The 25,607-nt window shown below is 39.8% G+C and overlaps 1 protein-coding gene across 2 annotated transcripts in view; it reads right to left on the bottom strand.

The window, feature by feature from the left end:
* FRMD7 (FERM domain containing 7) overlaps positions 1–25,607 on the bottom strand; it is a gene marked incomplete at both ends in the record, with an annotated part of 38,462 nt that overhangs the window by 11,654 nt on the left and 1,201 nt on the right. The window contains 4 exons of one of the 2 annotated variants that reach the window (XM_081125752.1): positions 1,630–1,727; positions 4,643–4,721; positions 6,640–6,682; positions 7,403–7,507. In XM_081125752.1, coding sequence (XP_080981878.1) covers positions 1,630–1,727; positions 4,643–4,721; positions 6,640–6,682; positions 7,403–7,507 — 325 coding nt within the window. The remainder of the gene's footprint in view (positions 1–1,629; positions 1,728–4,642; positions 4,722–6,639; positions 6,683–7,402; positions 7,508–25,607) is intronic. The other variant, XM_081125753.1, reaches the window with a different exon arrangement.

Below are 25,607 nucleotides of genomic sequence, written 5' to 3'. Positions count from 1 at the left end.
CATTGCCTTAGCATCCAGTGAAACAGTCTGACATGGATGGATTGTAAAGAGCTGACTCCTTGAAACTTTAGCGTTTTTCTATGGAAAGAGCATCTATTGACAAAATACCCTCTAGAAAAGCTGAAGCGTTCCATGCTATGCCTGAAATGGCCACTAGGGAACATTCAAATCTGTATGCTGTACCATTAAGAATGAAATTAGGCTCCCCCATCAGAGGCTGTCACAAATCCTCAGTCCCCTGACTGCTGCCTTAATAGACAGCTAATGGTGAAGGATAACTCTTCCAACATTGTTTTCTCTATTTGCCTTACTCTGTGACCCCGGCCAAGCCAAGCACAATACTGGACATATAGTTGGTGTCCTTGACATTCGAGGCCCTTCAAAATGATTTTCTGCCACCTTTCTTAAACAGACCCTATGCTTGAGCCTTAGTTGAGCTGCATCTTCTGTATATATGAATTCTTGTCCCACTACCATTTTTTTCATGCTGTTTTCTCTGCCTATTACTAGCTATCCAATACCTATGTGTCCCTTTAAGGCCCGGTTCAAAAGCCACATCCTCCATAAGCCTTCCCTGATTACTATTGCTCTCACTGCTCACTGCCTTCCTGAGATCCTGGGGCTGTCATCACCTGTTCCAGTCAGGAGTCATTGACTGATAAACACTGATTCAGAAACTGTCCCTCTCCAAGCATTTCATTCTGGTGTTCCAAGTGAAAACAGACATCTACCCATTCTGGGCTGTCAGGAATGTAAGAGATACACAAATGAACTTGTGAGACAAACAAAAAATGAATTTATGATCCTGCAAGAATGGTAAGGAACAGCCTATCCTTGGAAGGCCTCTCTAGAAGAGAAAGCACAGCCAGCCCTAGAAGAAATGCTATCTCTAGCTGCCTCTCAACCTTGTCCTTAAAGGTACAGAAGCAGCCTGGTCTGCCCAGTTTCACCCACTCCCACGCAGGCCCCCACTGTTTCCCAGGCTCCTTCTCCCTGCCTTTATTATTCAGCCTTGTCCAACTATGGGGAACTCTAAAAGATGCCTGGGGCCTTTTTCCCTTTTAGCCTCTCTCTACCTGGTATACTCTGTGCTTTGTTCTCTGGGATCATGATACAGAGCAACACAGAAATCACATCAAACGTGACAATGTGCCACAGAAAGCACATACCAGAAATGTATCCTGGGGCAAGCAGAGAGAGTGGGGCCTGCCTGGCAAAGTCCATGCCTGGATTAGTCCAAACCAGTTCCTGGACAGCAAGCCCCAGGCAGTGGGGAGGGGAAGGTTAGAGCCAGACACAAGAAAGTCAACATTTACTTTAATCTACATAAACACAACCACTCTGTGACAAAATAGCCTTGTCACTATTTTAAAGACCAGGAATCTCCGGCACAGACAGGTGAGGGCACTTTACCCAAGGCTACAATAATTAGAATGTAGCAGAAACAGGATTTGAATACATATTTCCATGACTACAATGACAGCCTCTTTCTACTGGACCATGCTGTTTCTATATATCTTATCTAGGCTTTCTCTCCTAACATAATGATGGGCATGCGGAGGGTGCTCATCTCCTTTGCTTGGTTCTCTGCCTAGTTGATAGGCCCCAAAGCCAACATTTGCTACTTACATTGTAAGATGTGAGATACCATCAACGCTGTACAGTTGTCACTGCATGGAAGCCTTCCTAGAGCCAAATCCTTCTTTATTTGAAGAGTAAAAAGATACCTGCAAGGACGTTGGGAAAAAATCTCTTGAGAAAGAAACAGGAACAAAAAAGAAGCATTTCCCTTCTCCCAGATCCAAAATGTTTCAAGGAAGAAACGGCACCCACAGTCAGTGAGATGCTTTTTTGGGATAGTGAGTAATGCATAGGCTTAGCTTCAGCCTCAAACCAGCACTAGACCACAACTTAGTTGATCCAGCACTTTGGCAGGATTCACAGCCATTAGGAATCACCCCGGCCAAATCCTCTTGCCAACATGAAGGGGTTGGCCAATCATCCTCTGGTGGTTTCTGCCACGTAGCAAAGCCATATACCCAGCCAGCAAGAAAGGGAAATTCAGCAAGAATCAGCCTGCTCAGTAGGCCAGTACCGCTCTGTGTACAAAATACAATCAAGTACTCACTATCAAAACTATTTAAGAGGTTGGCAGAGCCAAACGATCACCTCATTTCACAATTAGAGGAAGATAAAGGTTAGGTGATTTGGGCAAGGTTATATCACCCAAAGATAGTGAAACTGCGGACAGAACTCAGGTGTGCCGCTGAATTTAGGCCTCCTCCTATCCAAAAGATTGTGTTTCAGAAATCAAGGACTTGAGACCATGCTTCTGCCCCTTCACCTGGACCACCTTCTCTGTGTCACCATAGCCCAGCCTAGCACTCTGCATAGAGCAGGTACAGAATTACTAACAATCGAGTGGAAGGAAGCCAAACTGTACTTTTCCCACCAACAGCTCATCAGGGACCCATAAAGTGGCAGTTGGTATCCAGAGCTTTGTCAAACAGATAGCATTTGTCTCACACTGTTAAGTTATTATCAAAGGAGAATCAACTTTTAAAAAGATGTGTATAATTAAGATTCTACCACTGATTGCTTTATCCCATGGTCGAAAGTTGGTTCCAATATTTTATTTCATATATTAAAGCATTTATTGTATCTGCTGTGGGCATTTCCCTTTATTTATATAAACCTCTATCTGGACTTCTACTTAAAACCAATTAGGCCTTGAAGGCAATGTGGAGAATCAAAATTAATTTCAGGTGATAGATGAAAGTCTAGATTAGAAAAACAAAAACAGAAACAGGTAAATTAACAGGTAATTACTCAATTTACAAAAGCATTTGCCATTATAATCTTTCCTACTGTGAACTCCCCTAATGAGTTAGAGATGATTCAATTGGAAAATTAGTATTTGCACACAAGTCTCAGAAACTCGTGTATTGGACCTAAACAAGGGGCATCCCTATCAAGTCAATTATAGTTAAGTATTCTTAGATGGACCAATGAGGAAAAAAATAAAAGAATTCTAACCTTTGCCATTGCCTGCTTTCAAATATATATGTAAATACATTCATCAGCCTTAATTGCTAAAGGGAAAGTGAATTTAATTTTGCTCCTAGCAAGAAAAAAATGAAACTTCTCGTCATTTGACATGCTCATTGCTGTTAAGAGGGCAGCTGTCTGCTACAAATATCAAATCCTTGCTCTGAACAGCTGATGAATCATTTATAATCACATTGATTTTCTCATTCTTTTTTGGTGGGGGGAGGAGAGAAAGTTTATCTTCATCAAAACTCGTGACAATTTGAGACTCAACTGAAATGGGTTATGGGTTGGCAGATGCAAATTGATATAGATACCAAGATATCATGTTATCCAGGAAAGTAGCTTACAACTCAAAAACGTGGAGAGAATTGAGAGAGAGAAAGAGAGGCTGATTTGTGAAAAGTTACCTCTGCAAAGACCCTTCAGAAAAGAAACACCCCTGTAGAAAAGGAGTGAAAAAGAGCTGGCCATGAGCTATGTTGGTGAAAGACTTCACAGAGAATAACTGCCAACATCCTGTGATTTTGGTTACATCACTCTAGCTCTCAGGACCTGTTTGCTCATCTGTTAACCAAGAGGGCTGGACTAGATTATCTCTTATATATCTCTTATGTCACTTCTACATGTAAGAGTCTGGAAAGCAGAGTAAAGTTTTGGGGAGTGTTATGTTGAAAATGTATTTTTGAAGCAGTAGGTTTACATTATAATTTTAAAGGGCATTTTTAATAAGTATGAAAACACTTTTTAAAATGTTTTAGCCCTAGCCAGGGTGGCTCAGTCAGTAGGAGCACTGGCCCGTACACCCAAGGGTTGAGGGTTCATTTCGCAGTCAGAGCATATGCCTAGGTTGTGGATTTGATCCCTGGCCCCAGTTGGGGCACATGTAGGAGGCAACTCTCCATCTCTCTCTCTCTCCCTTCCCCTCTCTCTAAAAATCAATGAAAATGCCCTTGGGTGAGGATAAAAATAAATAAATACATAAAGTAAAATGTTTTATGTTTTACTTTTTAACTTAATTTTTATAAGTATAAAATTATTTTACTTTTATGAAGTTTAATAATTTATCATAAATTATTAGTGAATTATATTAAATTATTAATAATATAATTCTTTAATAATTATAATAAAAGTGTCGATAATTTATATTATACATTATAAATAATTAATAAAAATTTATACTTTTTACTTTTTAAATTTTTTATAAGTATATGTCATCGTTACTTTCTACCTATGGGATACACATACACACACACACAATTTTCAGTATCATGGAAATTAGCTGGCATTACACTTGTGCTGTCAAGCTGCCCTCTGATTTGAACACAGATGCAATGAAGACAAGCACTCTATTGCAGCAGTTAATGGCATAACCCCCAAGTAGGCACCCATGTTGGCTACCACTTCTGTCCCCACCCCTTGGAAGAATAACACTTTGGGTACCAGTCAGGCCCTTCTTCTCTCCAGCTCCAAGCTATCTCTCAGAGGGTGACTGAGAGCCAAGCCTTCCAGACTAGAAGCCCATTCCTTAGTAAATGGAGAATAATGATTCTTAAGTAACATCATGCAGCAGACACACAGGTAAGTACTATACCTTGTAAGCTCTTCTCGCAGATGTCCAGGGTCCACTGGGAAAAATTTCACCATAAATTTGAAAACAACCTCCTTAGGATCTTAAAACACAATATCTCCATAAGTTTTATTTACAGGTCCATCACAACAGTTATAGGCACACACACACACACACATTCTCTCTCTCTCCTCTCCTCTTCCCTCCTCTCCCCACCACTCCCTCCCACACTTTTAAATTTTAATTTTTCACATTTGTAAGATGCTTCTATTTCTGGATTGTGTCTCTATGTGGATAGCAGTTAGGAAAGTTCTCCTGACCCTCTTCCTACCCTCTCTCTTTTTGAGTTTCTTTTCATAAAGATGTTCCTCCTTGAGGCCTGCTGTGTCCTCTCTTAAGAAGTGTCCCATTTTGAAAAATATCCCACTTGCTACTTGGGATTCTGTATTCCTGCTTGAGAAAAGGGCCCTGCTTTAGAGGCAGGTGAGTATAACCTGGCTGAAGGATCTCATAAAAGGAACCAGAAGAAATATGGCCTGATGCCTCTATGTATCTCAAAAACTACATTAAAACATGTCTACTTGCCTTCATTCCTACTTGCATTTGAAAATCAGAAACTCTTTGCATTTAAAGCAAACACATACATGCAGAATTTAGCATCATTAAGCAAATATCTGTGAGTGCTTATTGTATGCCAAGCATTTTACTAGGCAAGTATTGGGAATAAAATGATAATAAAGCACTCATATTCTGGTATAAGAGATAGGCACCTGGACAGACAACTACAGCGCCACAAAGTGTTATAAGCACTGAGTACCTGTGAAGCACAATAGGGGGAAAAGAGTTTGGAGAATGTCAAAGAAAGAAGGTCAAGGAGTTGAAGTCTGAGTAAGGATGCCAGATTTAGCAAATAAAATACAGGACTCCCAGTTAAATTTGAATTTCAGAGAAATGATTGCATGGGACATACACATACAAGGAAATTATTCTTTGTTTATTGGAAATTCCACTTTAATTTGGCATCATTTATTTTATCTGAGAAGACTACGGCTGAGGTTAGTTTAGTCAAAGTCAGGAGAGGTAGGAATACGAAGTGATCAGTGGCAGAGGTAAAGCTAGAAATGCAAGCAGAGTCCAGTGATTTGTGGATCATACTAATGAGTTTGTACTTTATTCTAAGGGCAATATGGAGCCATGGAAGCATTTTAAGCAGAATAGTGATATGGTCAGGCTTGTATTTTCAATAGTTCCCTTTGGGAGTGGTATACATGATGGGTTAGGGGGAATCAGTTCAGATGCTGTTGCAATAATGTGACATTATCATTTTTTGGTGGGAAAGAAACGTAACTATGGGAAGCACCAACACATAAAGAGCAGGCAGAGGAAGAGACACTATAAGAGAATGTTTCCCAAAGTGTTGACTAAAACCCACCAGCATCAAAAACACCAGTGGAATTTGTTGAAAATGCAGGTTGCTGGCCCCCAACCCAGGAATGAGGCCCAGTAATCTGCATTTTAACAAGAACTCCAAATGATCCTAATACACACTAAAATTTGAGACCCACCACACTAGATTGGGAAATACAGGATGGGGGATATTTCATACTTAGTAAGCACTCAGATATTAACTGAAATGAATGAACAATGTCTGTGACAGGATAAAGCTAAAACATCTTCAGGCAGAGGTGAATGGAATTGCAGATTGACATCAAGGATGCTCGAAGATTTGCAGTACTAGAACCTGAAATATATTCCCAGAGCCAATCTACAGAGTGCTGCAATTACCGGGTTCTTCAAATTCACTCAAAGATCCAGAAGCACGAGTTTCTTTATCTCAGGGAAAGTTAAAATTATTTTTTTAATTGCTGAATTAACTAGACATATGAAGGATTAAAATAATACATCAAAGCCCTTTTCTCCCCTTATATTAATGTGAGGAATAGTGTAGCATTACTGAAATATTGAAATATTTTTCAGTTTTAACTGGAATTTATATTCCTTGAATGATTTTCCATACTTACTTTTTACTTGTTTTGTAATAGGTTTCAGAAGTTCCAACCAGACCTGCAACAATATTAATGAAAAAAAATTGGTAGAACATGGCATTGAATGCAGCTTTTTTGGGTACCAGATAAAAGTAAACATGAAATAAACAAATAGCAAGACTATTTAGACTTTTAAAGATAGTTAGAAACAATGTCTAAGAACTGACATGCCTCCACCACACTCTATCTGCCCCCCTGTATTTTCTCAATGACAATGAACATTGTTGATCTATAACCACTTTGTTGTGACATTTGGATCATGGCTCCCTTGTCTGTAGGATGAGAGGTGTCATATACAAGGCTCATTAGCTGCTATGAAAACTAATGAAGGCATTTGGCTTAACTTTTGAATCCTACAGCCCCCAAATGTCAGCTTAATAGATATAATGAGCCTTTCTGGGAAGGTGCCAGGTGCCAGGCAGGACACAGCAGGAAGAACATAGGGAATATTAGGACTCCAGAGGGGAAAGTAAAGTCCCCTGAAGACTCATTAGAGAGGTTAGGAGTCAATTCTGGAGGCTGAGGTGGAAGAGTTTGTGTTTGGCAAACTGAGGTGACTTAATAGAAAAGCAGGGAGGAGGAAAAATAGTTATTAAATCCAGTGATTTTGCAAGGGTTTAAATGTTTTGTTTTTGTTTTTCTATTTTTCAATCAGGGGTTTGAGCCCTACATACCTAGCTGCAAACTGCATTTAGAAGCAATTACAGACACAAAGCACCCTATAATGAAACCAACTTACATTATTTCCAGAATGGCTACAGAATTCTAATCCAAAATATTCCTTTTCAGCAAGATTTAGATGGCTGCAACTCAGGTTAAACAGTGCCTTCCCGGATGACTTTTGCTGAACAAAACAAAGAGATCATAGCACAATTTGCATTCCTAACCTGATATTGTTACTGAACTGTGAATAAATGGTAGAAGTGACAAGACTCTTTTCAAACACTGTTCCTTTAAGCAGTGTTTAGAAGTGCTGCATCCCCCCAAATGATGTTGAGTTTTATAGGTAGATCCATGCATCTATCCATAAATTGTTTTAGGGGTATACCTTAAAAAGCCTTAGACTAACGACAAACACTCTTGGAGAAACAGAGCCTTGAACTTAACTGTGACTAGACCTACAAATCTACCTTTTCAATAGAATTCTTTAATCAATTCATCACAGAGGCAATTTGAATTATTTTCACCAAATTGACAGTTTAATCAAGATGCAGATCTGACCTGCTTAAAATCCTTCTGTGGCTCTCCTCAGGATAAAGTCTATACTCTAACATCAGAAGCTGGACCCTTTTTCCCTAAGGCAGCCCCACCTGCACCTCTAGCCTCATCTCTTGCCCCCTTCCCAACACCTTCCTCTAATAATTGCAGCCTACTCCTAGTTCCCTACACATGTCAAGTAGTTTCATGCCTCCATGCCTCTGCTCATGTCATTCCTTCTACACTGACTGCTCTTCCCACCTTTCTTTGGTTTGGCTTACCCCTACTCAGCTCAGATGTCATCTCCCTGGGACAGACAGCCTTCTCTGATCCCTATCACCAACAGGTTAAGCCAAGGGCAACCTCCTTGCTCCCAAACACCCTCGCTTACCTCAAACATGCCATTTCTTACATGAGATGTCTATTAGACTGAATTCCTTCATAAAAGGACCTTGCTTTATCTTTCTCATTACTCACCAGGTCTAACAGAGCCTGGCACATAGTAGGGGCTCTTCAATGTTTGTTGATCCAACACGAAATTTACCAAATTACTCATATGAGCTCCTTGAGTAGATTTCCTTTTTCAGCTTTCCCCTTCGTTCACATAAAGCTGCACTTTTTTTTTCTTCATAAAACCCACACGCACTGTGAACACAAAACAGCCCCTTTCTTATGCTTCTCTGAGAACTGGAGCTTTGAAGAACTCTGTAAAAATCTCTTTGAGCTGAGTGTGCCTGATCTTCAGCAGCCACCACTGCTGAATCCCAGGGTTGATGTTTGCAGGGAGGACCGTGATGGGAAAATTGGGCACAGACTGTTAGGCACAAAGACACAATGCTGAAAACCCCTAGTTAAAGCCAAGTCACACGGTGCTAGAGTGCTGCAAAGGAAGCCAGGTGCAGGGAAATGTAGCTGGAAATCACCGACCCATAGAATTAATGGCAACCTTGAGAGGTCACAAAGTCCAGTCACCCTCCTCTCCTCCCCCTGCCTGCTCCCTCAAGGCAGTACCACACTGAACCAAGCCCACATCTGGGATTTAATAGTTTCCAGGAAGGCGGAGTACCCCGCCCTCTTCCCCCAGCAGCCCCAAATACTCCCCTCTCCCCTGGACTTCTCTCCACTTGGTTACACCGTCCCAAGCTCCACCAAGTCGGTATTCATGTAGGTTAACCAGGGTCCTATTTTTAAATGCAAACAGGCAGCAAAGGGTGAAACCTATGGCATCTCTGGCGCCTGGAGTGAGCTGAGAGAAAGGAGTTTGATTTTATGTGGAAAGTCACTTGGAACTATGGTCCAGGAAAAGGGTGTCAACCCACAGCGGGGGTTGCAGGGCATGAAAGGGGGCAGTGGGAGAGGGGTCATCTGGTAGGAAGGAGGAAAAGGAAGCTTTTGCCTATGTGGCAACCTTGCCTAGGGCAAGTGCTGACACAGACCATTCCAGACAGATGAAAACGCTCCTATTTTTAAAGTCCTCCAGGCAAGGAGCTGCCACGAGATTTTTCTTATTTAAAAAAAAAAAGAAAAGAAAGAAATTCTAAAGACAGATATGACAGCAATACTTTTTCCAACACCAAAGAAACATTGCAGTCATGAGAACCAAATTCTGTCATAGACTCCAGTTTCTTTGCAAACACTTTAAGAAACTCAATATTTTCCTTTTTCTCCCTCATTTGTTATTCTTTTTTTCCATCTTGGTGCTTAATTCTCTCCATCAAAGCCACTACATTCCATGTGTTTGTATGTGTAAATGTCTCTGCAGTCTCAAAAAATATATAGCCATTCTTGTAAGGTTTCCAATCAAGGCTTCCTTTTTACTCCCTTATGTAAGATCCCATAATATGTTTATAAGAATAATCCCATGATTCCTCCATCCCTGTACATGTTGCCAACTGGCTCTAAAACCCTTTGGCATTTATGCATTTGAAGGTCAGACTCTCATGTGGCTCAATTTCTCCACCTCCATCTCAGGGAGAGGCATTTCCCTTCAGTCCTTCACAGTGTATGTTAAAATTGGCCAGCATTGTGGAATGTGTTGCATAATAGGTAAGGCCTTAGTTCTGTCTCAACATGCAGCCTTAAAATTTTTTCAACCATTATGATCCAATTCCTCAATTTTTATGTTATGATTCTTTTCCTCATAATATCTCTATATATACAACTTTCCTATTTTTTCTGGACTTCTGATTTTCTTTCCAATTGCTTGTTCTTGTTTAAGCTGCCACTTTTTAATATTTTAACCAAGCTCCTTAGTGGATCTAAACTCCATACCACCAGTCCTCCCACTTAGGTAATTAGAACTCCAAGCTTGCATCCCATCTTATCCTCATCACCCTTGGATTACAGGAGTGCAGTGTTTGTGTATATATATAAATGTTTACGGAAGAAGTGAATGGGCCCTGGCCATTCTAGCTCTGTTAGTTGAGCATAGTCCCATGCACTAAGAGGTTGCCAGTTTAATTCCTGGTCAGGGCACATGCCCGGGTTGCTGGCTCTATCTTGGGTGCAAGAGGGGTGTGCAAGAGGTAGCTGCTTAATGTTTCTCTCTCATCAATGTTTTTCTCTCTCTCTCCCTTCCTCTCTTTCTAAAAATCAATAAAAACATATTTTTTAAAAAGAAATGAATGGATCCAAACATTTAACTTGATTCATATACATTAGTTAAGACAGTCCTCTCAGGAGAAAGAACAAATTAGCCACTATGTGGCCTAGGGCAAATTACTGAAATTTTCTGAGCCTCAGTTTATGAATCTGTAAAATGAAGGTTACAGTAGTATTATCCCATAGAGTCATTGTGAAGATTAAACAAAACAAGATAATTCACATCAATATCTTAGTACAATGCTTGGCAAATCATAAAACTTAAGGAATGCATGTAAAGATAAATGCATAGACTGATACATTCCAAATGTTAACAGCATTTTCCCTGCAGAGGGGATAGATTAAGGAGAGCTTGCACTTTTTACTCTGTACATATCTGGATTTATCTTTTAAATGAGCAAGGACTATAAAAACTCTCTTAACCAACTTCTACTCAACAAGGCACAGAGAGCGCATTCCATTCCCTTTTTAAAACATTAGCTGATGCTTATGTCATGATGAAAGCTCAAGGTTAGTAAGCTACTCTAATATGATCATGCACTTTTTTACCTATCAATGGAGCCCCATACTTAATAATAATTATTTTTTTGAACAATTTTTGATAATGCTACTTGTTATTGTAATTGCATAACTTAATTAAATTATGTATGCCAAAGATTTATGAGCAGTAAAAGCAAGAGTTGTTTCTATTAAAACTAAGCTAATCACTTTGCAAAAACTCAGTAAGAGGGGGAGAATCTTCCAAAATGTGCTGTCAAATTAGTTTTGGATATCATAGCAATAAAATATTGGGAGAGGAAACTCTGGAAGGATTCTGTACTCAAATTGCTTTGCAACCATCTACATTCTTGCTGTAAGTTAAATAAGCAAATACTGGAAATCATAGATGATGCATTATGGGTATGGTTTATGGAAGAAAGACAAAGAGAAAACCAATCAGAAGCCCTTACTCAAAAAAGCCTTGATCTTACATCGAAAGATTAGCATATGGATATAAAAGTATATGTTCTGGGTCAAAATAAAAAGTTTAAGGTGTTTGTATGCATGAATATATTTATTTTGCTTTAGCAAATATTATCAATCAACTGACCTACAATCATGTTTGACCACATTAGGCAAAGGGGAGTTTAATGTATCCATGTGTTTGTTGTATACTTAAAAAAATATAAGCTATACAATTCAGATTTCAGAAAATGACAAACTGAGACAAAATATAGCATATTATTAACTGTAGCATGATCGGTTATTCTTACTTTTTTCTTGTAGTTGTTATATTTTCCAGATAAATGCAATAGACATTATAAAATTGAAATGCATAGTGCCAAACAACGAGTCTTATAGATGCTTCTCCTGTTTCTAATGCTAACTCCAACATTCAAAATATTCCTCATGTTTCCCTCAGAAAATTGTTCTTGAAGTTACAGATGATAACTACTCATTCTTCTGACTTTATGGGTATGTCTCATTTTTTATCCCAAAATATGACTGTATTAGCTCTGCTTGGCATAACAAAATACAATAGACTGGGTCACTTAAACAACAGGAATTTATTTCTGCTACTTCTGGAGTGTGGAAGTTTGAGATCAGAGAGCCAGACTGGCTGGGTTCTGGTGAAACTTCTCATCCTGTCTTGCAGATGGCCGCCATCTTGCTGTGTCTTCACAAAGCAAAGAGGGAGATAACTGTTTCTTCTTCTCTCTCCCTCTTCTTATAAGGCCACCAAGCCTATGGAATTAGGGTTCCAATCTTATGACCTAATTTATCCTTAATTATTTCCTGAAAGCCCTGTCTCTAAGTACAGATACCTTAGTCATATTTGAAGGTTAGATGGGAGACAATTCAGTCCATAGCAATGACCCAGCTTGATAGCTCACTTTAGTGACCATACTTGCTCTTAATAATTTTTGGCTCTTTCTAAACATTAAATTCACTCTCAAATAATGAAAAATTGTGAGGTATTTTGGAAAGAATGTGTCCAGTTACAGAAGGCCAAAAAAGAGTTCCAAGAATGTGTTGAGTACCTGCAATAAATATGAGGAGGCAGCACATCATGGGGGCTAAGAATGTGGCTCTAAAGCCAGACACACCTAGGTCTACTTCTGACACCTCTACCTACTAGAGAGGTGATTTTGAGCAATCTTTTTCATCTCTCTAAGACTCAGTTTCCTCAGTTGTAAAATAGGATTGTCAGAAGTCGAACACAAAAGGTTACATATTATGTGATTCCATTTATATGAGATGTCGAGAACTGGCAAGTCCACTGAAACAGAAAGCAGATTGATGGTTTCCAGGGATGTAGGGGAGGGGAGAATGGGGAGTGACTGTTAAGCATACGATTTCTTTTTCGGAGGATGAAAATATTCTGGAATTAGATAGTTGTTATGGTTGCACAACACAATGAACATATTAAAAACCAGTGAACTCCACACTTTAAAAAGGCGAATCTTATGGTATGTGGATTGCATCTCAATTTAAGAAAATAATCGTAGTGAACGTCTAACAAGAATATTTATGTCAAGTACTTTACACAGTGTCTGGTCCATAGGGAGAGCTCGAGAAGTGTTGGCTATTTATAGGGTGACCATATTTTACCATCCAAATTGGGACACTTTTGAGGGTTGATAAATGCATTAGTAATTATTACATTGTCATGACAGTTATAAACCAGGATTTTCCTGGACATCTCTGATGTCTGGTTACCTAACTATTAGCATTTGTTTATTTATTTTTTAATATATCTTTATTGATTTCAGAGAGAGGAAAGGAGAGGAAGAGAGAGAGATAGAAACATCAATGATGAGAGAGTCATTAATCGAGCCCGCAACCCAGGCATGTGCCCTGACCGGGAATCGAACCCCGATCGCTCAACCGCTGAGCCACGCCCGGCTGGGCACTAACTATTAGCATTTGGACCACTCGAGGGGTCTGTTTTGATAAGGGCAGAATTTATTGGACTATTCAAGATCAGGAATATTAGGGATTACACACATAGAAATTAGTTTGCCCTCATAGAAACCAATGCTTGTTGACCATTCCTCCAGTGGCAAGTAAATGAGTTGTTCTTCAGTCATGTTAACAACCTTGATTTCACATTTTCGTAGATAAGGCTCAACCATAACAGTCACACAAAAACACAGGGACAAAAAACTGCTTCATCTGTCTTAACGTTCTCCTTAAACACTTAAAGAGCAAAAACTTCACCTCTCCTTTAGCATGTTCTTTCTCCATTCTTTATTCTCTTTTTCTAGTTCATTTTGTTTTCCTGTTGTAATTTTCCCTGCCCAAACTCCAGGTTTACTTTTCACACACTTGCCTTTGTCCTTACTTCTTTGTGACCCTTTCCACTGTCCCTGCAATTCAACACATATTATTGAGCACCTGTTTTATGCCAGGAACTTTCTTGGGCTTCAGGCATACCTAGGAGAACAAGACAGAGGCATTACCACCAAGGAATATGTAGGCTGGCAGGCAAGGTAAGCACATCAATAGGTAATTGCAGTAGTCGGGGTTAATTGCCCTTGTGGAAGCATACATATAGGAGGTAATATGAAATAACATCCAAAGAGCACTTAACCCAGAAATATGGGAAAGGGTGTAGCACAATGGAATCCTAGCAGAGGCATCACCTAATCCAAGACAGGAAGCAAAAGTTGATGCTGGCCAGGTTAAGAGGAGGATAGAAGAGTGTGAGAGGCAGAGGAGATTAGAAAACCTGGTGCGAACAATGAAACTTCAAGCAGTGTGGCATTCCTAAAGGAGCAAGTGAGATACAGTGACTGGAAAAGTGGGCAAGAGCCTTACCAAAACAGGCTTTTTGTGGCAGAAGAAGCCATATACTTGAAGGCAGAGTTTGGGTGGGGGTAGCTGAATGATTTAAAGCAGGGAATTGACATGATCAGAGTTGTCTTCTAGAAACCCCATCCTGGCAGTAGTTAGGGCAGAGCCTCCCAAAGTGTAAAGTGCATATGAATCACTTGGGCATCTTGTTAAAATGGCACCCAAATTCAGATTCAATAGGTGGGGGTTGGGCTTGGGAATCTGCAGTTCTCAAACTCTCAGGTAAGACTGATGATGCTACTTTGTGGGCCACACTGAGGAACAAGTCTGTAAGGAGTGGATGAGTGTTGGGGCAAAACAGGTGATGGGTGGACCAAGTGGGGCTGCTGTAGTAGTTCCGGTGATTGAAGACAGTATTGTGGACTTTGGCAGTGGTAGTGAGATATAAGATGTGAGACCCTTCTCCATGGTAAGTCCCACTGGCGCTGAGGAGATCAGAGAGAGGAAGAAGCCTAGAGATCCTGGAATTCTCTTTGCTTGCTTCCCTTTTTGCCTTTCACTGGGGCAGGACTTGTACACACTATGGCTGAAGTTAGGCTACATTTGGCTGCCTTTTATTCACCTTTACGCATTGTTTGTTCTGCAGCTTAGTATATACTCCTTCACTTCAATCCATTTCTCTGTTTATAACAGCAATAGGTATGCGCCTCATTTACAGAGAGTTTGGAACCTTCCAAAGGTAAGCCTTTTTCCTTTTCTATCATCTACAAGCTACTTCCAGAAATCTCAGAATCCCTTAGGGATTAAGCCCTGGAACTGCTCCTCTTAAAGGACTGTTTCACCTTTTATTAAAAATGCAAATATCCTCAAATTGCAAAAAAATAAGGCACATATCTTACACATTTACCGATATAGTCATATGCAACCAGTTTTCTGAGAAAGAAGTTGAACATAATTTCAAAGTTTGAACTTCGTAAATCACCCAGAGAACTAGGAAATGGAGCTCCTTTGCGGCAGGGCAGGAGAAATTGTTGTCCAGGCTGTAACCCTTCTGGGGCAGGGGTGAGGGGGTGGGGAGTGGGTTTGAACTTCTGTTAAAAAGAGAACTGCTGAGAGTGGTGAGAGGCTAATTACCAGGTAGCAGCAGTTCATTCTAAAATGGAGCCTACTCTGCAGGCAGTCTAGCTTTTCAGCATCTGGTGGAGAGCAAAGGTGCGGTTAAAGACATAAAAGAACAAAGGATAAGTAGGAAGTCAACTGAGGCACTTTCCCCAGAGCACATGGGACTAAGCAATAAACCCTGGAGGGAGGCACAATTTAACTGGGTACTTAAGATTTCATGGTGGCAGTAAGCAGAGACACAACCCTTGTAGTTGCTTGTGCACGTGTGAAATTCACACCAAATTACAACTGGTTTTTATTTTATTTCTGAAAACACAAAGCAGTTCAAGATACTGCATGTGTGACAGATGGAAGGCTTAAATTTGCTCAGAATTAACTGCTCAGAAAGCTTTCCATCCCATGTGGGTGTCCTTAGGGGGTCCTAGAGAATCAAACTGAGCAACTGCCTGACCCCCACCCTCTTTATCCACAGTCACATTGATAGTGAGTAAACTAAATTCAGAAGAGAACTCTGGAATCCGAGAGCTAGTCTAGTTCCTGATAAATGATTCTTTCTGGCAGATACCTTTTTAAGTCTACAAGGGAATGATCTGTCATTGCCTGAGGCCTTGTGTAGGCCTGGCAATTTCCTAGACAGGTTGCATCTGATTCATATTCTTTGTTGGATGTTGTCTAAGAGACTCTCATTGCTCAGTTACCCTTCATACTAAGGGGGGGGGGGAGGAAAAAAAAAGACAAGATTACCACCTTAATCTTGCCCTTGCTCCTGGAACATTGAAATTACCATGCCTATATTGGAAAGGCTGTTGAAAAGTGACAGTGTAATAATAGCATTGTCAAGACAGTGCTCCTATGTCTTGTCGAAATTACTAGCTTTTCTGGGTAATTAAAACAATTATAATTGTTTGTTTCCATGTAATGCTTTAACATTAAATCCATGTGGTGCACATGATGCGCAACCAGATTCCAAATGATAGTTGGAATTTTTTTTAACTTCAGGTTGATAAAACATAATGTGTTTATTTAGCAATACGAGACTTTGGGACACAACAGAAACCATTAGATGTAACATAGTCCAAGCCCTTCATTTTATGAGTGAGAGATTTACATTCAGAGCAAGGAAGAGACTTGCCCAAGGTTCTACTGCAGGTTAAAAGCAGAACTGGGACTGGAACACAGATCTTTTGGTCTCCAGTAATGAACTCGTTTTATTACACGAGGTTGTGCCTAAGTATAAAGGGAAAACTAATAGCTAAGTGTAAGCTAAGTGTATGAGGGACAAGAAAGAGATCACCGAAACACCTAAAACTTGTTCCTGTGATTCACTCTTTCCTTTCATAGTTACTATTTTTCTTTGTCATCTTTTCTCACTTTTGAATGCACTATTGACTCACTTTTCCCTCCTTCTGCTTATTATTTCAGTGTCCCTTCTTCTTAGCCTCCCTTTCCTCATTGCTCTCCATTCCTGTCTCTTCTTTCCTAGAATGAGTTTTACTCCATTTCTAAAAAGTGCTCACTATGATGCCCAGCAGGAATGTGAGCAGGTTGGAAGCCACTCTATTCTGACAGGTGAATTTCACAGAAACTCTATAAAGAAGCCTTTAAAGAATAATGCCTTTTAAAACATCTACTTAATAAGAGGCCATGAAACCCAACATATTTAGAAGTTTGGAGGCAGCAAGCTATCGGGGAAATAGTTTGGGCTCTGAAGTCAACACATGTACTTTTAATTCTTGGCTCAAGGACCTACTTGCAGTTTTATGACCTTGGGTTCATATTTAACCTTGCTGAACCTTGATTTCTTCATATGAAAAATTCCTTTTATGACTTGGCCCATGCTTGTCTCTTCTAACTCATCTCTCATTCTCTCACCACTCTCATAGCATTATCTCCCCTCAGTTTTAAGATCCAATCAGATTGAGCTATTCCACAAGCCTTTTCCTATGTTTCTACTTTTGTCTGGACAAACTTTCAACTCTGCTCCTTATTCTCCTAACTATCTAACACATATATAAATTATTAGTACTGGCCCTGGCCCATGTCTCTCAGTTGGTTGAGCATCCTCCTATGCACCAAAAGGTTGCTGGTTCAATTCCCGGACAGGGCACATGCTCGGGTTTCAGGCTAGATCCCTGGTACAGGGTGTGCAGGACGCAGCCGATCTATTTCTCTCTTATCATTGCTGTTTCTCTCTCTCTCTCCCTCTCTCTTCCTCTCTCTTTAAAAATCAAGAAAAAAATCTTTAAAAAATAATTAGTGCTGGTCATTAAGGCTTATGTTAGACATTATTCCCCTCAAGAAAACCTGTCTGATCATCCCCTCAACACACACACTGTAATCTAGGTTAAGTGCCCCTCCTCTCATGTGCTATTAAAAAACTGTCCTTGCCACTGTCATTTGTATACATTACACTGTAGTGTACATACCTGTTTTAGTTTCTAATTGTTCTACTAGACTATGAGGTCTTTGAGATCAGATACTATTTCTTATTTTTCTCTGCATCCTCAGTAGCTACCACTGTGCATGGAAGCAGTGAGGGCTCATAAGAATTTGTTAAATGAGTGATGAATGAATGAAGTAGTGTAATCAGACCTATCTAACAAACTTATTAACTAATTATTATATGAAATAATGCAAGTGGAAATCCCTAGAACAAAGTTAGGTCAGAAAATATCTTATAGGGTAAAAGGCAAATGACAGTAAATTTGTGACAGATCTCTTGCGATCACTTAAAATGTTCTGAATATAAAATTATGGAAAACCTTTGTCTTTGTTTAAGTTTTTTGAAAGGTGAATTCCATCACCATAGATGGAATCTCAGAGGACAAAATACCTTTTGTTTAAGACAGCTGAGACCAGCGATTAGTGGTGAGGCACCATGCCTAAGTGCTTCCAGGGCCTGGGGTCAACTCACCCAGACAAACCACCCTTCTCTGGCCTCACACCTTGGACCCAGAAGAGAATGAGGAAGTGGGTAAAGAGAGAGAGAATAGAGGAAATAGGGCTGGAATAAGATTCTGTGGGAGTAATAATTGTAGTTTTTGCACAGCAGCTGTGTTTAAAACATACCAGCTATACATTAGAGAGTTCCACAGCCCCTAAAGAAGTGCCCCCCAGTCACCTTCCATTTTTCCTAAGCTTTTCAGCCTTCAGTAGATCTTCCCTGTGGTGCCTTGCTCTGGCACCTCACTGGCCAATTCCCCACTACATCCTGTGGTTCAAATAGTCTATTATGGATGGATCTCTCAGTGTAGGAACTGGTCCAACCAAATGTTTTTTCAGTTCTGACAGTCTGGCACAAAACTGCTTAGTGGCAACTAGTATCACAAAAGCCAGCACTGATCTCTGCTTCTGGGATGGTAGGCTCCTGGTTCTTTTAGGAAATTGCTAGGCAGTCTGGCCACCTCCCAGGTGGTTCTGCCCCTCAAGCCATAGCCTTCTGACCTCAAGAGATTGGAGTCAGTTCAGTCAGTTTGAAAAATTTCTCAGTCTCTCTTGGTTGCAACTGACAACTTCATTCTCTTAAAGCACCATTTAAAGCTAAGCTCTTATTAGTGTAATATGACTGTATTTGTGGCAGATCAAACAATGATACTAATACAGAGTAAATGGCACTTAAAGAAAGAGAGAAACTCCTATAGAATTCAGAAGAATGTTGCCAGTTTCACTCAGAAGTTCTGCTGAGAGCTCTAGCCTCAGCTAGTGCTTCTTAGCACCCAGGCAGCAGATGGAGCTCTGCATTGGGATGAACAAAGGAGTGTCAAGGCCCCAACTAACTGAAACTCTCCATAGAGATTCCCAAGAGTGCATACTTGAACAAACACCCAACCACCATTCACTCAGCTGTGGGTGGGAAGGCTTGAGTCCAGGCCTTTTCTTTGAGCTCTAACATCAGAAGGGCAGCCTGGCAGCCAGGTGACAGCAGAAGATATGGGGCCCCTAGAGAGGTGGGAGACAGAGCACCTAAACCACCCTTGGCCACTGCTCAGCCTGGCCTTGGGCCAGACAAAGCACAAGCACTTTCTTTCTTTTTCAGTTCAATTTATTCTCTGAGTCAACAAACCTTAGGCTATGAGGGGCAAAGCAAACTCAGTACTTTAAACAAAGGCATTCATCATGCAGCTGGGGCCCCCTACAATGAAAAATAAAACCTTGGCAGAGAAATGGCCTACATTGGTTAGGGTGGGACATTAGATTCCAGGATGATTTTCCTAACATGGTTTAGAAGCTCCATCAGTTGAATTTCTTTGTACAGGCAAGTGGGTGGTGATGAGTTGTTATGGTCAGTCTGTTGGTTAGCCCATCATCAAACACTGAGTGAGTATCTAGTGTGGGACTGGCTGCCTGAAACTAGAAGATACATCAGGAAGTCCTGGAAAACTAGGAAGCTTTACAACATATACAGCAATCTCACCTGAGTCATAAGTCTACCACCTAACCAATAGCCAGCCAGAGTTTTGAACCCCAGCTCACTCATTAACTTAAGTAGCAATGTTACCTTGGATAAGTCAAACTTTCTGTACCTCAGTTTACATGCCTGTAAAATAAAGATAACAATAATATTCCTGGCCTTATCCACTCGGATATTGCTGTTTGGACAAGACTATTAAGACATATTTACCATCTAAGTTTGGAGCCAAATTTCATGGGGCATCAGTGCAGCAAAACCTTTTATGCCACTGTTCTAAGTGTTTTAGATATATTAATTCACTTAACTTTTGTAACAGTTCTATGGAGTGGGTATTAATAGTATCCTCATTTTACAGATGACAAAACCCAAGGCACATAGAGGTTATATAACTCCCCTAGATAGTGATACTCATTTGATTTTCGTGAACATTACATGAGATAGTATATGTAAAATGCACCTAGAACAGAGGCTATCGATGTTATTAGTCAGTAGTATTGTTGTTACCATTATTATGAACTGTGTTAGCATTACTATGAGTAGTTACCACAGAGCAATTTTTTAAGCTTTTTATTTTTAATTTTTTGAAATTAATTTTCCAATTACAGTTGACATACAATATTATGTTAGTTTCAGGTGTACAACATAATGACTAGATATTTATATACCTTATGAAGTAATCATTCCAATAAAACTAGTACCTATCTGACACCATACATAGTTATTACAATATTATTAATTATATTCCCTATGCTGTACTTTACATCTCAGATAGGGTGATGGATGAAAAGGTGAAAAGGATTAAGAAGTTAACCACAGAGTAATTTAAAATATAGTTAATCACAAAGGGTTTGGCTATTTCCATCAATTTCCTTAAAGGAAGCCCAACATTATTTTAGGTAACTCTAGACAGTTATTATGGACCCTCCCAGGATTAATGACCCATGGGGAAGAGCAAATCCCCTGGGACTGCTGACTAAGCAAAAGCAAACCACTCAGAAAGGCAGGATAAATTAACCTTGGGAATCCCAAAAGGAAGTGAAGACCTGGGGAAACAAAGTTCTATTGCCTGGAGGTGTGCTGGCAAAATCAAGCTTATCAAAAGAAACTCCAGATTGAGGGTGAACATCCATTCTATGTTGATTTGCAAACTAGAGAAATAAAGAGGTCTGTAAACCAGGGAGGGAGAAATTTACATGCTTTGAGCACCTACTTTGTGTCAGAAACTTTACCTCTGGAATTTTGTTTATATTCACAATGACTTTGTGAGGTAGGTGCTATGATTATCCCTATTTTAGTGATAAGGGCACTGGCTCAGAGAGGTGAAGTGACCCATGTGAAGTTCCACACCTTAAAATTGTTAGAGCTGGTACTAGAACTCTGGTCTCCCCAACTCCAAATGTATTTCTTTTTCTATAATCTATAAATTCAATACAAAACTTATTATTGCCCATCTTAAACTTGCTACTTCTACTCTCTTCTCTGTCTTGGTGAATGGGGGCCACCATCCAAACAGTCACCTGGGCCAGAAATCTGAAGGTCACCTAGACTCCTCCTCACTCATCTCCCATATGTAGACCAGCATCAAATGCATCTAGAAATTCTACCTCATTACCATCTGCTGTATAAATCCTTCCTGTCTGTCTCCCCCATTCACTTGCAGGCTAGAATATTGATGTTTGAGCATGTGTTAGGAGATAGGTTGACTATATTGGAGCCTATGAACTTGAAGCTATTATTCAGATTCTACCTGGCATCTCCAACACTTAGAATACATCTTATTAAATATTGGCTGAGCAAATGAATGGATAAATTAATTAGTAAGCACATGCTAATATCTACATTTTAAGCTTCTTAAATTCTTTAGTGATTATCACTTTCAGAATAAAGTCTAAACTTTATATATAGACCACATGGGCTGAATGATCTAGCTTCTGACTACCTGTGCTTCATCTTGATTTCCAGCTACTCTCCATCTTCCTTTCAACACTCCACTATTTACTCAGATTGACCTTTTTCCTTGAAAGGACATGTTCTCTTTTGCATATTGGCTTTCAATTTTTCCTTTGTGTAGACCACCATAAACCTCCCTATACCCTAGTTCTTATTCTTTACCTCCTTAGCTCCTACTCAGGAACTTAAATTGTTTATTCTTTGGAAAATTTTCCCTGACACCTCAAGTCCAAATTTTTAGAGTTGACATAACTAAATCTCAAATAGGCTAAGTGGCTTGCCCAAGGCCACACACCTTGTAAGTAGCACAAATTTATACTACATTATCAGACTCTAAATATACATTATATCATTTATATTACCCCTCACAACAACTCAGGGAGATAAGAGGTTACACCACTAAAATGGCACAGTATTTGTAGCCCCAAATCCAGGTATATTTTACTACACCAGAGAAATTCCATCTCATTGGAGCTGGAACAGCTTTTCCTTATGAATAAGAGAGTAATGTATTTCATCACTGACAAAACTATAAAAGATCTCTCATCTTTAAAAATTGAAAAGCCAGCTCCTGGACAATCATCCAAGGATAAATATCACTATCAATAAAAAAATCACTAGGTGTTCTTTATCTTGAATAGTGCTCAGTCTGGCACTGCCTGCCCTCTGCCTCCTTCAGAAAATGTGGTCTGGTGGCCTTTATGACGGGCTCTCAAAGGAATGAGGTAAACCAACTCACCATATTCTCTTGCTGTGTAAGCCACTAGGTACCAGCTGTGCTTGACGATACAGTCACTTAGCAATCAGGTAAATGTTAAGATTTGAGATGTTTCAAAACTCTTATTTTGACTTTAGGTTCCAGAAACTATCAAAATGAATTATGTGTTAGGAAAATTCACAAACAATAGCTGTTCTTCCCCCTCCACTGTGCTTCTACAAAAACAGCACTGCTGCACACAGGGGAATAGCAGACAGAACTGTGTCAAATATAATGATGGGATTATTGTTTTTGAAAACTTTCCATCTAAACCCAAGATAGGCAAACAGTCCAGGCTTTTTAAAAAAGGTCGTCCTGACCTAGCAGGTTTGGCTCAGTGGTTAGGACATTGGTTTGCAGACTGAAGGGTCATAGGTTGATTCCAGCTAAGGGCATGTACCTGGTTTGCAGACTCGATCCCCAGCCCTGGTCTGGGAGCGTGCAGGAGGCAACCTAATCAATATGTCTCTTTCACATCAATGTTTCTCTCTCTCTCTCTCTCTCTCTCTCTCTCTCCCCCCTCCCCTTTCCAGTCTCTCTGAAAAGCAATGGAAAAAAATATCCTCTGGTGAGGATAAAAAAAAAAAAAAAAAGGTCTTCCTTCAAGAACATTCGTTACTGCTACTGGTATGCGCAGGTATTGGGAGGATTCATAGTCAAGCTAGAAACCTGACCTTCTTTACTATTTCTAAGAGCTGAGAAAGCCTTAGATTTGGTCTTGTCCTCCCTTTTTCTGTCAAGAAAAGTTCCAGTCCCCATAATGAAGAGACTAAACTGAATTCACACTAAAATCTGCAATTATCTTTTTAAATATGTTTTTATTGATTTTTTTTTTTTTTAGGGAGAGGAAGGGAGAGGGGGAGAGAGAGAAACATCACATTTCTCCTCTTGTTTACCCACTCCCATCATCATACTAGAGAGCCCTCCTTGATTATCTAAAGATATGAAGTCCATGATAAGTACCACACCAAGGATGATGTTGATATTTAACAATAATCAATTTCCTTAAATAAATATGAAAGCTTGAAAAGTAAGATAAGGTTTTCACTAAATACATTTTCTTCATTGGATTACACTTCTGTAGGCACATTCCAGCAATTCTAAAGTCTCATATCTATCCTCCATTCCCCAAATATTTTTGGAAATTCAAAAAAGGTTGACAAACATTCTCAGAGTTGATCTGTAAAATTAACACAGGGTGCCTCTGAGTACAGACACTCAAAGAAACTTCAAAAAACCAAGATGTTTCAGGCCAGCCACTCTTCTCTGTAAGCTAATTAAAGGCATTAACAAGTTAAAGACAGATTGGTCAATCACAAAGGGAGATTTTCAACCATGCAATGAGAGAAAAAAAAGCCAGCACTGCCCAGGCGAGAGCATTCCCTTGCTCAAGTACTTTACCTACCCATATGGTAGAGTCTAATGTGCCCAGAAAGGGCTTGGAACATATTATGATCTCAATAATAATTTGTTAACAAAATAACTAAATGAATGAATGAGTGACTAAATGGTCTGAATGACAGGGCCTTCGTGGAGTTGGATGTATTATCAGGCCATCAAATATTAGAATCATATGTCTAATTCCTTTAAATCTGACTTTTCTGACATTTGGTATTTGATGTAACTGATGAGAAGACTTAGTGTCCCCAATCCCACTGTAAATAGTGACACTGACATCCTGATTTTAAATAACAGTTTTTGACTTCAGTTCTTGTGAAGTGCTGACACATCAGGCTTCTGAGTATGTAGGCCTGAGCCAGATCTTGTACACCAACAAATTCACCAAGATATTGCTACTGGAGGTAAAGGATTCTAGATGCCAATTAGCCTTACCCAAGAGACATTATTCTATCTGATCATATGTCCTTTTCATATTTCTACTACCATACTTTCTGTAAAATCAACACAGATGCCCAAGATTCCATAATTTCTCCCCATGCAGCCAATTATGTTTTCTAAATCTTATCTTGAAGAACAATTCCCCCTGAGACTGATCCATGCCTCTTGAGATTTCAGTCAATTTTGGTAGCAAAAGCCCTTCCATGTGGCTTTCCTTAGCTGCTAATGGTTCTCTCCATTATGGCTCCAAGCACTTCTTCATCCTGTTTAAGATATTAGAACTAATAAAAGAGGAAATGTTTAGGTTGCTTTTTAAGCTTTTGAATCAGTGAAAAGATTCATGCCATGCTCTCCCTGACTGCTAAGAACCAGTTTCTCACATAGCTCCTCAGGACACCAGTTATCAAAGGCTCACTGTATGCCAAATTCTTTGCCCTTTGAGAGCAACAGAAAATAAATAATGTGCATGAGCAATATTACAGGACTAGAAGGCTATTAGCAGATGAGTCTTATGGATGCAACTGTACATTGAATAGTGGGGAGAGTTCTGGATTGGAAGCCACAGCTCTGCATTTATATGCTCTGTAATTCTGCACAAGTCACTTAAGCTCTCTGAGCACCTATCTCTTTATTTGCAAAATGGGAAAAGATTAATTTTTTTTCCTACCTTCACTCACAGGGTGGAATGAAAGGTCAAATAAACTAATGGATGTGAAATGACTTTGTAAATGTCAAAGTGTTATTCATTTGTAACTCACTATTACTGCTATCATCATCATCATCAGTCTACTCTTGTTAAGGAGAGAAGACACTGTTGTATAACTGGCTGCTAACTTAAGGTTCCATTCCCCTCAGGAGAAAGCTGCTCATGGGACTACAGTTAGTGCTATTGCCACTCTCAGTGACACCATGATTGCTACTTACAGAACAGCCTTCCACAGAGCAAAAAGAATCAGATGCTGTGACACCCGAATTGTTGGGTATCAAATCTCTCCCATTATCTTCCCAAGGAACACAATGTGTTGCAGCTGGAAAGAAACAGTCTGAATTGAAGCCAAATCATGCTGGATTCAAGTTGCTGGAATCAGCTCCTCAGAAGGAAAATTTTGTGAAGCTATGGTACTCTACCTCCCCCTCCCCCATTTAATGGGATCTGAATTTGAACTCCACATTCAGAAAGTCCTTCTGTCACTTTTTGTCAAAGATTTCTCTTTGAGTTGCTTGAAATATCTATTAAAAACTTAGCCTAAAGCAGTGTCTTTTGAATACCCAGCACACTAACTCAGGTAC

This window comes from Miniopterus schreibersii, assembly GCF_964146895.1.
Source record: "Miniopterus schreibersii genome assembly, chromosome: X".
Taxonomy (NCBI): Eukaryota; Metazoa; Chordata; class Mammalia; order Chiroptera; family Miniopteridae; genus Miniopterus; species Miniopterus schreibersii.
Note: the sequence above shows the minus strand (reverse complement) of the source record. Positions and strands in the feature narration are given on the sequence as shown.